The sequence below is a fragment of the Notothenia rossii genome, assembly GCF_949606895.1.
Source record: "Notothenia rossii genome assembly, chromosome: 7".
Taxonomy (NCBI): Eukaryota; Metazoa; Chordata; class Actinopteri; order Perciformes; family Nototheniidae; genus Notothenia; species Notothenia rossii.
Window position 1 is genome coordinate 42,012,705 of NC_136905.1, and position 15,621 is coordinate 42,028,325.

The 15,621-nt window shown below is 41.0% G+C and overlaps 1 protein-coding gene and 2 long non-coding RNA genes across 3 annotated transcripts; 2 read left to right on the forward strand and 1 right to left on the reverse strand.

Annotated features, from left to right (window-relative positions):
* The first annotated feature begins 3,138 nt into the window (after window positions 1–3,138).
* On the forward strand, window positions 3,139–7,854 carry LOC307047411. The gene is made up of 3 exons (XR_013810409.1): window positions 3,139–3,438; window positions 4,744–4,774; window positions 6,682–7,854. It is a non-coding gene; the product is annotated as an uncharacterized lncRNA (long non-coding RNA).
* A 1,916-nt stretch (window positions 7,855–9,770) lies between these two features.
* Window positions 9,771–10,407, reverse strand: LOC307047412. Its single transcript, XR_013810410.1, has 2 exons — window positions 10,270–10,407; window positions 9,771–9,994 (listed from the first exon to the last, which is right to left on the reverse strand). It is a non-coding gene; the product is annotated as an uncharacterized lncRNA (long non-coding RNA).
* LOC307047410 (uncharacterized protein) lies at window positions 10,011–13,876 on the forward strand. The gene is made up of 4 exons (XM_079694376.1): window positions 10,011–10,592; window positions 10,789–10,944; window positions 12,172–12,264; window positions 12,648–13,876. The coding sequence occupies exons 1-4, from the start codon at window positions 10,074–10,076 to the stop codon at window positions 12,969–12,971; spliced, it is 1,092 nt and encodes a 363-aa protein (XP_079550502.1). The 5' UTR covers window positions 10,011–10,073; the 3' UTR covers window positions 12,972–13,876.
* The last annotated feature ends 1,745 nt before the right edge of the window (window positions 13,877–15,621 follow it).

Sequence of the window (15,621 nt, forward strand, 5' to 3'; positions counted from 1 at the left end):
GCACATAGTCTGGAGCAGCGGAGCAGCGGCTGGGCCGTGTTCCCCCTTTTTCTCCATTTGCCTATCAGTTTGTTAACGAAGTGGACAGAGGCTGTTTTTTGCCCCTACAAGTGACTTTTAATGGTGGTTTTTGCATTTAAATGATGGGTCTTATCATTCTCCAGGGTCCCCGACACAATGCACATGGTCTGGAGCTCGCTGGGGTCCCGCAAATGCTTTAATCACACTTTTGTCCATTTGCCTATCAGTTTGTTAACGAAGTGGACAGAGGCTGTTTTTTGCCCCTAAAAGTGACTTTTAATGGTGGTTTTTGCATTTAAATGATGGGTCTTATCATTGTGGAGGGTCCCCGACACAATGCACATAGTCTGGAGCAGCGGAGCAGCGGCTGGGCCGTGTTCCCCCTTTTGTCCATTTGCCTATCAGTTTGTTAACGAATTGGACAGAGGCTGTTTTTTGCCCCTAAAAGTGACTTTTAATGGTGGGTTTTGCATTTAAATGATGGGTCTTATCATTGTGGAGGGTCCCCGACACAATGCACATAGTCTGGAGCAGCGGAGCAGCGGCTGGGCCGTGTTCCCCCTTTTTCTCCATTTGCCTATCAGTTTGTTAACGAAGTGGACAGAGGCTGTTTTTTGCCCCTACAAGTGACTTTTAATGGTGGTTTTTGCATTTAAATGATGGGTCCTTATCATTCTCCAGGGTCCCCGACACAATGCACATGGTCTGGAGCTCGCTGGGGTCCCGCAAATGCTTTAATCACACTTTTGTCCATTTGCCTATCAGTTTGTTAACGAAGTGGACAGAGGCTGTTTTTCGCCCCTAAAAGTGACTTTTAATGGTGGTTTTTGCATTTAAATGATGGGTCTTATCATTCTCCAGGGTCCCCGACACAATGCACATAGTCTGGAGCTCGCGGGGGTCCCGCATATGCTTTAATCACACTTTTGTCCATTTGCCTATCAGTTTGTTAACGAATTGGACAGAGGCTGTTTTTTCCCCCTAAAAGTGACTTTTAATGGTGGGTTTTGCATTTAAATGATGGGTCTTATCATTCTCCAGGGTCCCCGACACAATGCACATAGTCTGGAGCTCGCTGGGGTCCCGCAAATGCTTTAATCACACTTTTGTCCATTTGCCTATCAGTTTGTTAACGAAGTGGACAGAGGCTGTTTTTTCCCCCTAAAAGTGACTTTTAATGGGGGTTTTTGCATTTAAATGATGGGTCTTATCATTCACGGGGGTCCCCGACACAATGCACATAGTCTGGAGCTCGCTGGGGTCCCGCATATGCTTTAATCACACTTTTGTCCATTTGCCTATCAGTTTGTTAACGAAGTGGACAGAGGCTGTTTTTCGCCCCCTAAAAGTGACTTTTAACGGTGGTTTTTGCATTTAAATGATGGGTCTTATCATTGTGGAGGGTCCCCGACACAATGCACATAGTCTGGAGCTCGCGGGGGTCCCGCATATGCTTTAATCACACTTTTGTCCATTTGCCTATCAGTTTGTTAACGAAGTGGACAGAGGCTGTTTTTCGCCCCTAAAAGTGACTTTTAATGGTATTTTTTGCATTTAAATGATGGGTCTTATCATTGTGAAGGGTCCCCGACACAATGCACATAGTCTGGAGCTCGCTGGGGTCCCGCAAATGCTTTAATCACACTTTTGTCCATTTGCCTATCAGTTTGTTAACGAATTGGACAGAGGCTGTTTTTTGCCCCTAAAAGTGACTTTTAATGGTGGTTTTTGCATTTAAATGATGGGTCTTATCATTGTGGAGGGTCCCCGACACAATGCACATAGTCTGGAGCTCGCGGGGGTCCCGCAAATGCTTTAATCACACTTTTGTCCATTTGCCTATCAGTTTGTTAACGAATTGGACAGAGGCTGTTTTTTGCCCCTAAAAGTGACTTTTAATGGTGGTTTTTGCATTTAAATGATGGGTCTTATCATTGTGGAGGGTCCCCGACACAATGCACATAGTCTGGAGCAGCGGAGCAGCGGCTGGGCCGTGTTCCCCCTTTTGTCCATTTGCCTATCAGTTTGTTAACGAATTGGACAGAGGCTGTTTTTTGCCCCTAAAAGTGACTTTTAATGGTGGGTTTTGCATTTAAATGATGGGTCTTATCATTGTGGAGGGTCCCCGACACAATGCACATAGTCTGGAGCAGCGGAGCAGCGGCTGGGGCCGTGTTCCCCCTTTTTCTCCATTTGCCTATCAGTTTGTTAACGAAGTGGACAGAGGCTGTTTTTTGCCCCTACAAGTGACTTTTAATGGTGGTTTTTGCATTTAAATGATGGGTCTTATCATTCTCCAGGGTCCCCGACACAATGCACATGGTCTGGAGCTCGCTGTGGTCCCGCAAATGCTTTAATCACACTTTTGTCCATTTGCCTATCAGTTTGTTAACGAAGTGGACAGAGGCTGTTTTTTGCCCCTAAAAGTGACTTTTAATGGTGGCTTTTGCATTTAAATGATGGGTCTTATCATTGTGGAGGGTCCCCGACACAATGCACATAGTCTGGAGCTCGCTGGGGTCCCGCAAATGCTTTAATCACACTTTTGTCCATTTGCCTATCAGTTTGTTAACGAAGTGGACAGAGGCTGTTTTTCGCCCCTAAAAGTGACTTTTAATGGTGGTTTTTGCATTTAAATGATGGGTCTTATCATTGTGGAGGGTCCCCGACACAATGCACATAGTCTGGAGCTCGCGGGGGTCCCGCATATGCTTTAATCACACTTTTGTCCATTTGCCTATCAGTTTGTTAACGAATTGGACAGAGGCTGTTTTTTCCCCCTAAAAGTGACTTTTAATGGTGGGTTTTGCATTTAAATGATGGGTCTTATCATTCTCCAGGGTCCCCGACACAATGCACATAGGCTGGAGCTCGCTGGGGTCCCGCAAATGCTTTAATCACACTTTTGTCCATTTGCCTATCAGTTTGTTAACGAAGTGGACAGAGGCTGTTTTTCGCCCCTAAAAGTGACTTTTAATGGTGGTTTTTGCATTTAAATGATGGGTCTTATCATTCTCCAGGGTCCCAGACACAATGCACATGGTCTGGAGCTCGCTGGGGTCCCGCAAATGCTTTAATCACACTTTTGTCCATTTGCCTATCAGTTTGTTACACTCTAAAAAGTATATTTTGGAAAAGTTGAAGTAAAGCACTTTTTTGAATAAATCTGATTCAGATTTCTGCTTTAGCGACGGCACTGTACTTTTGTGTATTATATCAACTTCAAATTGTGCTTTACTACATTGACCTGCTATTCTTATGCAAATGCAAGCGCTTCAATTAGGTTTTCCTGTCTAACGTCATGACGTAGACGTTGAACGTCAACGTCTTTTCCAGCAAGATTTTTCTAGCTGAAGCTGCCATTTTTTCTCCTCGTCAATCTCATCGTCCATGCGGTCAAGGTCACTCTGAAAAACGGTAAGTTTAATGCAGACAAAGTCATGTTTTACACATTTAAATTGTCAGATAACAAATGTTCTGCCTGTATGGGTCAAATGTACGTCTTAAGGGTTAACTTTAGTTAACTAACTGAACCGGACCAGCTAGTTAAGTCATGCTAACTTTAACATGTTCGATGCATTTAACTGATTTTGTGAAATGTGTTAGCCATATGTTTAAACCACTGGTGTGCTAAAGGTAATGTGGCATTTCATTTAGCATTTTGCTAGAGGACACTACCGGACTGTGAGAGTAAATGCTAGGTGAGTAACTTGTGCAAGTAATTTGCACGCGGGGCTCTCGTGGTGTAATACCGTTACTGAAAGTAGTCTTAAGTTAACGTATGTCATACTGTGTACTGGTTAAGCTGCTTATTTGCACATTAGCACGGATACATTTAAGCGTACATGTGTTTGCAACTGTGCTGCGCGCTCGCAGTTCTGTTACGACGTTTGGGTGTTTTACTGCCGTCTCCGTTAACGTATTTAGTGAGACACAGGCGATGAGAGAGGGTGCACGTCGTTCTCATGAACGCACAGTGGTGAGTCCGGCGCTTATTAAACAACACTGCTCTGCTGCTATTCCTAAAAGGAATTCCTAAAAGGAATAGCAGCAGATATAATAATAGCAGCTTCCTAAAAGGAATAGCAGCAGAGCATGTAAAAAATGTAACTCCGCCAGCCCGTAATCGCGCCCCCGTAATGCTGCCAGTCCGACGTGTTCCCATTCCGACAGTCCTGTGCGCGTATGCTAATTAGCCATGTGCGCCAAACAGAAGAAGGGCCCTATCTTCTGCCCGGCGCAATTTACTTTAGTTATACCATATATATATATATGATATATATATATATATAATAGTTTTACCGTGAGTAAGTGTTTAAAAGAATGAATGAATGCGGGTGATGCTTGGTGCGCGTGTGTGTGCGCCCATCTGTCTAAACACACGCAAATTAAACACGTAAGTGTATGAGAAGGAGATCGAGTCAGTCGACCTGCGATAAGCAGCTGATTCTGAACGAACTCGTCTTCGAGATGGACGTGTTCTAACGCATTTTTAATCGATGAAATGTTAACACAACAGTATATATCTGACCATTTAATTTTCGAAATTAAATGGTCCCCCCCCACCCCCCCCAACAACTCCGCCAGCCGGTAATCGCGCCCCCCCCCCCCAACAAATCCACCACACATTGCTACCTGGTCTGTGGGAAACACTGCTTAATATTAATGCATTTTTAATTAGCTTTTCATGATTCTTTCCCTGATTGGTGGTGGTTACATCAGCCCTGGACACAACTCATCAAACTACCCAAAGGTAAGTTAAACTGCAGAATTAGAGTGCTAAAGACAGTGATTTTTTTCTGGCTTTAATGTGACAGCGTGTACAGGACAGTGTTTTGTTAATGTACTCATAGTTTTGCAAAATGTAGTATTAATGCTCACAAATTAGTAACCCATTGCAGCTTAAATCTGAAAAAACTATTTAAGAAATCCTATCTAGGCCTGAATGTGAACTGACTGTAATGAAAACTGAGCCTCAGAGATAAAAAAATAATAATAATTTTGAAGATATCCACATTGGATTTGATGAATTCAGACCGTTGAAGTCTTGCTTTAGCTTAAGATAAAGTTTTTAACAGTTGATTTATATTTAAATTTATTTGGGAAAGTGAGCACTTTACAACCTGTACTGACAGAAAAAACAATCAAATGGCCACAAATTGCTTCCAATGGGCATGTGTGTATTTCCCTTAAGACAGACTTGATAACTGTAAACCTATCCCTTAAGGCACTGTTCGTCAATCTTTAAAAAAAAACAATTCAGCATCGTGAATACAGAGATGTTATTGCCAAATAACCATTGAAATATGTTCTGTAATATTTAAACAATACCTGCATGTTATGGCATTTATTCTCAATTATATTAAGGTGAATGGTAGGCTATTACAAACTACATTTACACTGTTGCTGTCTTTGATGCCTCAGTCAGATAGGAATGCAGTTTCATATTTATCATACCATTTACAACAATCACCTTTTATGCAGTCAGTGTGAATAAATATTAATTTGCAGCATTTCAATGACTATTTACGGGCACTATGGCCGTTGCATGAAGTTTGCAAAGGCTGCTACACATTTCGAGTTTATTGTGATTTATAAAATGAAACTGGGGCTACTCCAGGGGCTTCATTTAAAAAAAGGGCTTATGATTCAAGTCAAAAGGTGGAATACGGATGAAACACCAAAGTTCTTGTGCATCAATATATTTCAGATTTATATAACACGTGGACACTCTACGCTGGTTTGACTTCATAAATTACAATCAACTCTAAATGTGTCGCAACCTTTGCAGTTTCATGTAAGGCCCATAAATTGTCAGTGAAACACCCCAAATTAGTATTTGTTTACACTGACTGCAAGGTCAGGATTTGCCATGATCACTCAAGGTGATCGTGGCAAATGCTGTCAGAACACACTGTGAACGTATAGCCACTTTCAAAACGGTTCGTGCTTTAGAACAAAAGTACACGTTGAAGACGCATATAAAACGAACATGAAGCCATAAAAATGAACACAATATGTGAAAAATATGAAACTGCACACCTATATGCCTGACTGAGGCATCGAAAACTGCATCATTGTAAACGTAATTTGTAATGTGCTGTTCATGTTAATATTAATGAGAATAAATTCCATAACATGCAGGTATGGTTTCAATATTTCAGAACATATTTCAATTGTTCTTTTGCAATAAGATATGTTTGTATTCATGATCGCTGAGTCCTGTTTTTTGGTCATTCCCTGTGAAATGTATTGGGTTTTTATTTATTCATAAGAATGGATTCATCCGTTTTTGCAAAGTAACTTATGTTTGACACATGACGTGATATTTGTATACATTTTACACAAAAACTTAGTTTCTCGCGTTTTCGTCACCATTTGTAATTTCTGTGCGTACGCCTGGATCAGTGTCCGTGGAGAACTGCACATTCTCCCGTCAAGTTTGTTTTTTATAAATCCAAAAGTGCTTAGAGTGGCGTGCGCCATCTTCTATAAATGAGGCCCCTGGTGTGAGAAACTGCCTTAAGGTTTATTCTGAGAGGGCTGGCTACATTAACAGACTGTTGTGTTTAAACAATTGGCTCCACCACCACTATCTCCTTAAAAATTCAACCTACAAAGGAACTCCCAATAAAGCCAGTTTCTTTGTTTTTTTTTCAGTTTTCCGCTTCATGTGGAGATGCAAGGACTGTGGGATTGTGTTAAGAAGAAGATCTGAGCTGCTCAAGCATTACAAACTGAATCATAGGCACTATGGACGGGGCCATTCATATCCATGTACCTATTTAAATTGTACATGTAGATTCAAGACTTGGAATGCCCTACTAAGTCATTTATCAAGGAATCACCCTGCCCAACAAACTATCAACAAAGCTGCATCAACGTTCACATGCCATATTTGTGTTCATAATCAACTCTGCACTGAGAGGGAATTTTTTCAACACATCTTTAATCATCTTAAAAATAAGGAGACTGTTACATGCGTGTTCCAAGACTGCGAATATAAAACCAATATATATGAGAACTTCAAAAGCCATAAATACAGGAAACATTCTGGGACGGGGAATATCTTTAAGCCTGGTATTAATTCTGTTACAGAATCCTTTGCCAGTCTTGCCAGTGATATTTCAGATGGGGAACGTATAGAGAGCAATGACAATTTAGATTCTGCTTTTGTCGATGGGGTTTCTGAGAACTTGGAGAAGGATATCGAGCTTAAACTTGCGTCAGTCCTTCTTAAGTTAGAAAACATCTTTCTTGTGTCAAATGCTGCGGTAGATGAACTTCTGCAGGAGTTTAACTATTTGATTGGTTCTCTTTCTCTGCCAATCACTCAAAAGACTATTAACCAAGTATTACAAGATAATGGTTGCCAGTTTGACCAGTCAGTGGTTAAAAAACTAGCCAGTGCACTCTGTGATAGAAACCCTGTTAAAAAAGCAATTGGAGATAAAGGCCCACTTTCCAGTGCTTGGAGGCGAAAGGCTTACTATAAGAGACACTTTAATGTAGTGGAACCAGTGGAATATATACTAGACCAAAAGAATGGAAAGTCATTCCAATATATTTCAATTTTAAAGTCTTTGGTACAAATTCTTGACTGCCAGACAATCTTAGATCAGGCTGTTAATTTGAATACTTTAGATAAAGAATCACAGGGAACTTGTGCACAGATATACAGATCTTTCTTTGATGGTGCCTTGTTCAAAGAAAATGGACTTTTGTCTAAACAGGAAAGCCTTTCCTTGATATTATATATTGACGATTTTGAAATATGTAATCCCCTTGGTACATCCAGAAGGAAGCATAAAATCTGTGGTTTGTATTGGATTCTGGGCAATTTACCACCGGGCTGTAACTCTGCTTTGTCCTCCATCTATTTGGCAGCTTTAATTAAAAGTACTGATCTGAAGTGCTATGGCTATGATAAAGTGTTAGAACCTTTTCTTAACGATCTTGTCATTTTGGAACAGAAAGGGATATTTGTGTCAAAGTTGGGCAGAACAATAAAAGGCACAGTTCAGTGTGTGGTTGCTGACAACCTTGGGGCACACGGTATTGCTGGATTTGTTGAGAATTTCTCAGGGTCATATGTATGCAGATTTTGCACTGCAGAAAAAGCAGACATCCAGACTCAAGAAGTTAGAAGCGGCGTCTTTCCTTTGAGAACCAAAGACATTCATGCCGATCATTTAAGAACAATTGAGGAAAATGGGTTGCCCAATTATTATGGTGTGAAATCAGAGTGTATTTTATCAAAGCACCTCTCCTATTTTGACGTTACCTCTGGGTTTCCTCCCGATATCGTGCATGATCTTTTCGAAGGTATTGTTCCTTTTGAACTTGCACTTTGCCTGAGTGTATTCATTAAAAAAAAGTATACCACATTATCTACATTAAATGATGCAATATCATCTTTCAACTTTAAGTGGGCTGACAAAACTAATCGACCTCATCCTGTGCCTCTCAGTTTTGGGTCCAGAAAAACTGTTGGGGGAAATGCGCATGAGAACTGGAGTCTAATCAGATTTTTGCCTTTGTTGATTGGGCGGAGAGTTCCCTGTGAGGAACCAGCTTGGCAGATCTTAACAGACCTGAAGGACATTGTGGATCTAGTAGTCAGTCCCATTCAATCCCAGGACTCCATTGCATATCTTGATTTTAAGATCTCTGAGCACCGAATTAGATTCCAAGAGGTTTTCCCAGACTGTCCCCTTAAACCAAAACACCATTTCTTAGAACATTACCCATACTTGATCCATCAATTTGGTCCACTAGTTTCCCTATGGACGATGCGTTTTGAAGCAAAGCATAGCTTTTTTAAAAGAGTTGCCAGGAATATCAGGTGCTTCAAAAACGTGCTACTTTCCCTTTCAGAGAGACATCAGTATCAGATTGCCCATCATTTGCATGCATGTAGCTTTACCAGACCTCTATTGGAAGTGACAAATGTTTCCACTGTACACATCGATGTTCTTAACAAGGACATTTCAAATGCTCTGAGACGGAAGTCTTCAGATATGGACACAGTGGGCTTGGCCAAAAGCGTGACATATGATGGACTAAACTACAAGTGTGGAATGATCTTGATCCAAGGCTCACTGGGAGGACTGCCAGAGTTTAGTGAAATCATCCAAATGGTGATACTGCAGGACAAGTTGATCTTCATTGTGAAGAAGCTCATTGGATGGTATATTGAACACTATAGAGCTTTTGATCTCAAACCATCCCCAGTCGAGGAAGTGGAACTTATTGAGCCACAAGAACTACATGATACATACCCACTGGCGGACTACAAAATTGGAGGGATGCGTCTTGTCACATTGAAAAGATATATCCATGTTTAAAGGGTGAGCTCTCTCCATGTAATGTTGTTTTATTTTGTTCTCAATACAAGCCAAAGGTGGTCCACTTACAGAAGGTAAATTACAGGACATGAATTATGAGAACCTTTTAACTGCATGTGGGTGTTTTTTGTTTTTTTATTGATTGCCCTTAAGGGATAGTTAAGTATTTTTTAAAGTGATTTGCCTCACCTTATTGTGCTTTTGCTCTCTTTTCAGACTGCCATGGCTCATTCCACGACTGCCAGACTTAAAGTGATTTTGGGGGACAACAACATTGAAAAACTGACACTTCCCAATGGCATACCAGAGTCACTAGATGACCTTATCGGCACGATAAGGAGTACATTCGGATTAAAGTGCAGCTTGAAACTGCAGTACATGGACCAAGATTTTGGCAATGACTTTTTCAATCTGAACTCTACTGCTGAACTTCAGAATTTGGGGACAATCAAGGTGATCCAGCAAACAACCTTGATCAGTGCCACTGCATCCTCTGCTTCTGTTTCACCCGAGTCGGATGACTGTGTCTCACTGGCATCAAACGATACTATACTGCTTTCATCCCCCGAGTCTCTGTCATCTCGAACCAAGCAGTGGCCAGAAGAATTTCCAATTCCTCAATTTTCCTACGACACAGAGTTGCAGTTAGTGAAAGGTAATTCTGAGTGTCAGGTTGGAAACAAGTTGTTGACCTTGAGCTCCAGAATGAAATCAGATATCTTGAATAGAGTAGTTGAAGAAATTTACCAATATAAGGCCTACCCGGAGGATGCACATTTCTGCACAGTTGCAGAGGCCTTAATCAAAAAGCACCCTTGTTTAAAAGAGCCTGGCTCATTCAATGGCTGCTATGGCTGGAAACAGCGACTGAAGTACAAAATGGGGAACTACCGGACTCAACTCAAAGTGCAGGGGTGTCCAGAGCTGTCAGTAAATTCCCTGAAATCGAAATCAACGTCAGATGCTTTCCCTGCTAAAAAGGTGAAGAGGCCAAAACGATCCGAAGCCAACTTCTATCCATCCTTCCCTACTGGAGAAACTGAGGACAGCATGGAAAAAGAGAGAATAGAACTTCTGACGGATGTCAAGATGAGGAACAATGAAAGGGTAATCACGAACAAAATGGCTTGCACGTTTGCCTACAGGCGACAAGAGGTGGTCAACCAAGAACCCAGCATTGAAGACTTTAAAGACAGGTGGCCTGCCCTGTTCCATCAGAAAGAGGTATGGTAACAATGGAACTGAAATGACACAAATTGAACAGTTTATTGACAGAATTTACATATTCAAGTAAACTTTTCGTTGCATTGACATTTTGCCTGTTGTGTATGCAGGCTTCAGTGTTTACGTTGTTAAAACTGAGATTGTATGTGAGGTAATTTGCATGTCCTTTTTATTTATTCATTGTCATCTGTTTTAGATCAATGCAGAGTTCCTGAGGCTCATGGCTGTTCCTCTTGAGGATAAGTTCTTTGCCCAGTTAGACATCCAATCAAGTCAGCTAATCAGAGTCATCCGTGCCAAAGGTGGAGCAACACGCCGAAAGACTGCTGACATCATGGACATTTTGGACCAGGTACATCTAGAGCATCAAAAGTAACAAGTTTCCTTGGTTGCTTAGAGGGTGTCACAGTACCCCTATCTATTAAAGATGCATCATCCGGGTTAGCTTAGCTCCAGCGCCGGTAGCTAAGGGGATCAATAGCGTGCCTCCGCTGGCAGCAAGAAGATGAACTAAACGACTCACTAAACGCTTCTGTTTATTTACCAAGTTATGTTATGCTCGTTATTTCTGGCACGTGTTATTTTATAACCAAATGCATACTGGTAGGAAACCGCATGGGATGTAAACAAGACGTCAGTGACTATAAGGAGCAGAAGAGAGGTTGCTGTGAAGATCCAGAACTGTATAGATTTGAACCAGAATAAGCAGAGGAGCACCTAGATGTTTTGGAAGGGGAGCTGGTGAGGAGAGAGGCTGAGGCTGATGTACTGAGTGGATACGTGGGAAAGTTTCAATAACTGCCGGTTGAGTGACAGATTATTGATAAACAGATTGTTTTAACACAATCTGTTGTACTGTCCTCTCGCCTGATATATCAAACCTTCCAATTGATGGCAGCTCCCGGTGTACTCAAAGGCACTGGTTTGCTGTCGGCAGGTGGACAAGCCCCACATCGACACCGCTAATGACTCTCTCCTCGTCCCCAGGCTGTTAACCAGCCTCTCCTCTCCCGCTCTCCTTCCAAAACATGTAGTTTCTCCTCTGTGGTTCAAATCCATACAGTTCTGTATCTACGCAGCAATCTCTCTTCTGCTCCATATAGTCACCAACATCTTGTTTACAAACTGAAAAGCCCATCTGCGTGAGTTTGTGTATGCCCGCTGTGCTCTTTCCTACCGGTATGTATGTATGTATGTATGTATGTATGTCTGTATGTATGTATGTATGTATGTATGTATGTATGTGGTTCTAAAATGACAACGTGCCAAAAATCACGAGCGCAACATAATGTGGTAAATAAACGAGCACAAGTGTTTGGTGATTGGTTTAGTTTTATCTTCTTGCTGTAAGTGGAGGCAGGCTACATGTTCCCCATAGCTACCAGTGCTAGAGCCAAGATAACCCGGATGAGCGACCTATGCCCCTAACTTCATTAAAAATGCACGCACAGTTAAAGGGAAGGTTTCTGTTGCCTTGCAAAGTGCTAAAAATTAAAAATATTCCTTTAAGTTTTAGGAGTAGGGACACCTGTCTTCAGAGATTTTGAAGATTAAATTAATCAAGATTTTATTGTCCTAGACTGAGGACATTCATCTTCGAAGGGAGTGTGTCCTGAAAGCCCTCATCTTCTTCCTTGGCGAGGATGCAGATGACCTGATCAAGGAATATCGTGTAAGTTTCCACAGCAATTTGCATGTCTGCTCATCTCATATTAATCCTGTAAAACATACAGACATTTTTGTCAACTATAATTACTGAAACCTGGTTGGATTGACTACATGTTGTATTTATAATATATGTAGTGATTCTTGCGTAGAGCTACTGGTGAAAAGGTTAGTCTAGAGTCCTGCAAAACATCAAGACACACTTTGACCCTTTCACGATACCAGGCTTTGCCAATAATGAGATGTGTGGCTGAGCCTTTAAAAGGCTCCAATCCATATAGCACTATTCAGTGAAATGAAGTCGATGTGATTTTGCAGTTGTCTTTTTAATGTGAGGCGTGAATAAAAGTACAAAGTGATGACAGTGATGTTTTGTGTCATGTACTTTAGGACTCTGGACCAGAGGACGTTCAAAGGGACCTGGAGCATCTCACTGTGGCAGTGTTTGTCATTCGAAGGGACGGGGAAGGACCGCAGGAGCCACCTGAAGACATGGGCATCGTCAGCGAGGGCGTGAAGGTGTTGCATGGACTGACTTCAGTTGCCTCAGCTTGTGCCCTGCTTCTAGGTTTGCTATATGCACTTAACCTAACTTATCCCAAACCCCTTCGTTTTACTTTCGAAGTGCTCCAGAAAATCATCATGGAGCTTGATCAACACAAGATGTCCCCCAAAGTCCAAAATCTGTATGGCAGTCTTCAAAGCTCGCAGTAATGACACGCATCACAATTGATTCCCTTTCTGGACCCAAAAATGGCCTAGGGAGGAACAATGTTAAGACTTGAAACTGAAGCCTCTTTGGGTGTTTTTGCCTTTGTGTGGTTAAAGAGACAATCGAGAGACAAATATTCTTCAAACCACAAGATATACTTGATTTTGTTGCAGGTTTTTGGAGGTGCAGGAGTTTTTCTCCAAACATGTTTCCTTCATTTTCTGGGGAAATGTTGAGCTTAGAGCTCAAATACCTTACTGAGGTGTTAATGTGTTATCAAGTGTTATCAATTGTGCACACTGTTGTGTGTCCGATTTTAAATCGTAAATTTAGTGCCTTTCATCTATACTTTTATTTCTTTTTTTTTGAAGTAAAAAAAACGACCTGTAAGTCATATTGTGAAACTAACTTACAGGATTTTCTTTTTTCAAAAACTGGCGGCTGCCAGAAGTACGCTACAAACGCTTTTGTACGGTTGCCGAAACTGAAGAAAGGCCTTTTATTTATTTTATTTTTATATATTTTTTTTGTTACTACTGTGTCTACGAGCTTATGCTGGTAAAAACTGGTTCTATATGGGAAAGATTTTGCTTGCCCAAACTGTTATGCACTTTTTATGCATTAGTCTTGTGATTGTTAAAATGCATATTTGTTCAAATGTAATTGTCCTTTAAGCTATCCTGGATGAGCAACCTTTGTTGACCGCTACATCAAAAATGCATGCAGTTACAGGAATGGTTAGGCAATTCAAAATGTCTAAAATCTACATTTGTTGTCTAAACTGTAATGCATGTTGTGCATATGTGTTTAAAGAAAAAAGTAAACTGTATGCATTTAATGTGTTGGAAGATGTCGGCATATTGCGTTTTATACTTTCATATAATAAAGTATTCACAAACAGTGAAAATGTGATATTTTTTTGAAAGCCAACTTAAATTTTTAATTGTAAAAAAAATATTTTATTATGTTGAGCAAACTTACATTTCACATTAAGGTTACTATAAAAATATTCTTAACCTCAAGGCAGAATATTGGGTTCTAAGGAAGCAGTATTTTACTTTAGGATATAGCAGAAAATTTAGTTGGAAAACAAGGACATTTTAATTTGTTGTGCATTCATTTTAAGTTTGATTGATGCAAATTGTTTATTTGAAAACTAACATATTAGTAATTCGATCTGACTTAAAATAATTGGGTCAGTCTAACTTGCTATTTTTATTTGAATAAACTTAATTAATTTATGTGTTACCAATTGAAGTAATTCAATTAAGTTGATCCAACTATTTTCTTTTTACAGTGTAACGAAGTGGACAGAGGCTGTTTTTTCCCCCTAAAAGTGACTTTTAATGGGGGTTTTTGCATTTAAATGATGGGTCTTATCATTCACGGGGGTCCCCGACACAATGCACATAGTCTGGAGCTCGCTGGGGTCCCGCAAATGCTTTAATCACACTTTTGTCCATTTGCCTATATGCTTTAATCACACTTTTGTCCATTTGCCTATCAGTTTGTTAACGAAGTGGACAGAGGCTGTTTTTCGCAACTAAAAGTGACTTTTAATGGTGGTTTTTGCATTTAAATGATGGGTCTTATCATTCTCCAGGGTCCCCGACACAATGCACATGGTCTGGAGCTCGCTGGGGTCCCGCAAATGCTTTAATCACACTTTTGTCCATTTGCCTATCAGTTTGTTAACGAAGTGGACAGAGGCTGTTTTTTGCCCCTAAAAGTGACTTTTAATGGTGGCTTTTGCATTTAAATGATGGGTCTTATCATTGTGGAGGGTCCCCGACACAATGCACATAGTCTGGAGCTCGCTGGGGTCCCGCAAATGCTTTAATCACACTTTTGTCCATTTGCCTATCAGTTTGTTAACGAAGTGGACAGAGGCTGTTTTTCGCCCCTAAAAGTGACTTTTAATGGTGGTTTTTGCATTTAAATGATGGGTCTTATCACTGTGGAGGGTCCCCGACACAATGCACATAGTCTGGAGCTCGCGGGGGTCCCGTATGCTTTAATCCCACTTTTGTCCATTTGCCTATCAGTTTGTTAACGAAGTGGACAGAGGCTGTTTTTCGCCCCTAAAAGTGACTTTTAATGGTGGTTTTTGCTTTTAAATGATGGGTCTTAACATTGTGGAGGGTCCCCGACACAATGCACATAGTCTGGAGCTCGCTGGGGTCCCGAAAATTGCTTTAATCACACTTTTGTCCATTTGCCTATCAGTTTGTTAACGAAGTGGACAGAGGCTGTTTTTCGCCCCTAAAAGTGACTTTTAATGGTGGGTTTTGCATTTAAATGATGGGTCTTATCATTCTCCAGGGTCCCCGACACAATGCACATGGTCTGGAGCTCGCTGGGGTCCCGCATATGCTTTAATCACACTTTTGTCCATTTGCCTATCAGTTTGTTAACGAAGTGGACAGAGGCTGTTTTTTGCCCCTAAAAGTGACTTTTAATGGTGGGTTTTGCATTTAAATGATGGGTCTTATCATTGTGGAGGGTCCCCGACACAATGCACATAGTCTGGAGCTCGCGGGGTTCCCGCATATGCTTTAATCACACTTTTGTCCATTTGCCTATCAGTTTGTTAACGAAGTGGACACAGGCTGTTTTTTGCCCCTAAAAGTGACTTTTAATGGTGGTTTTTGC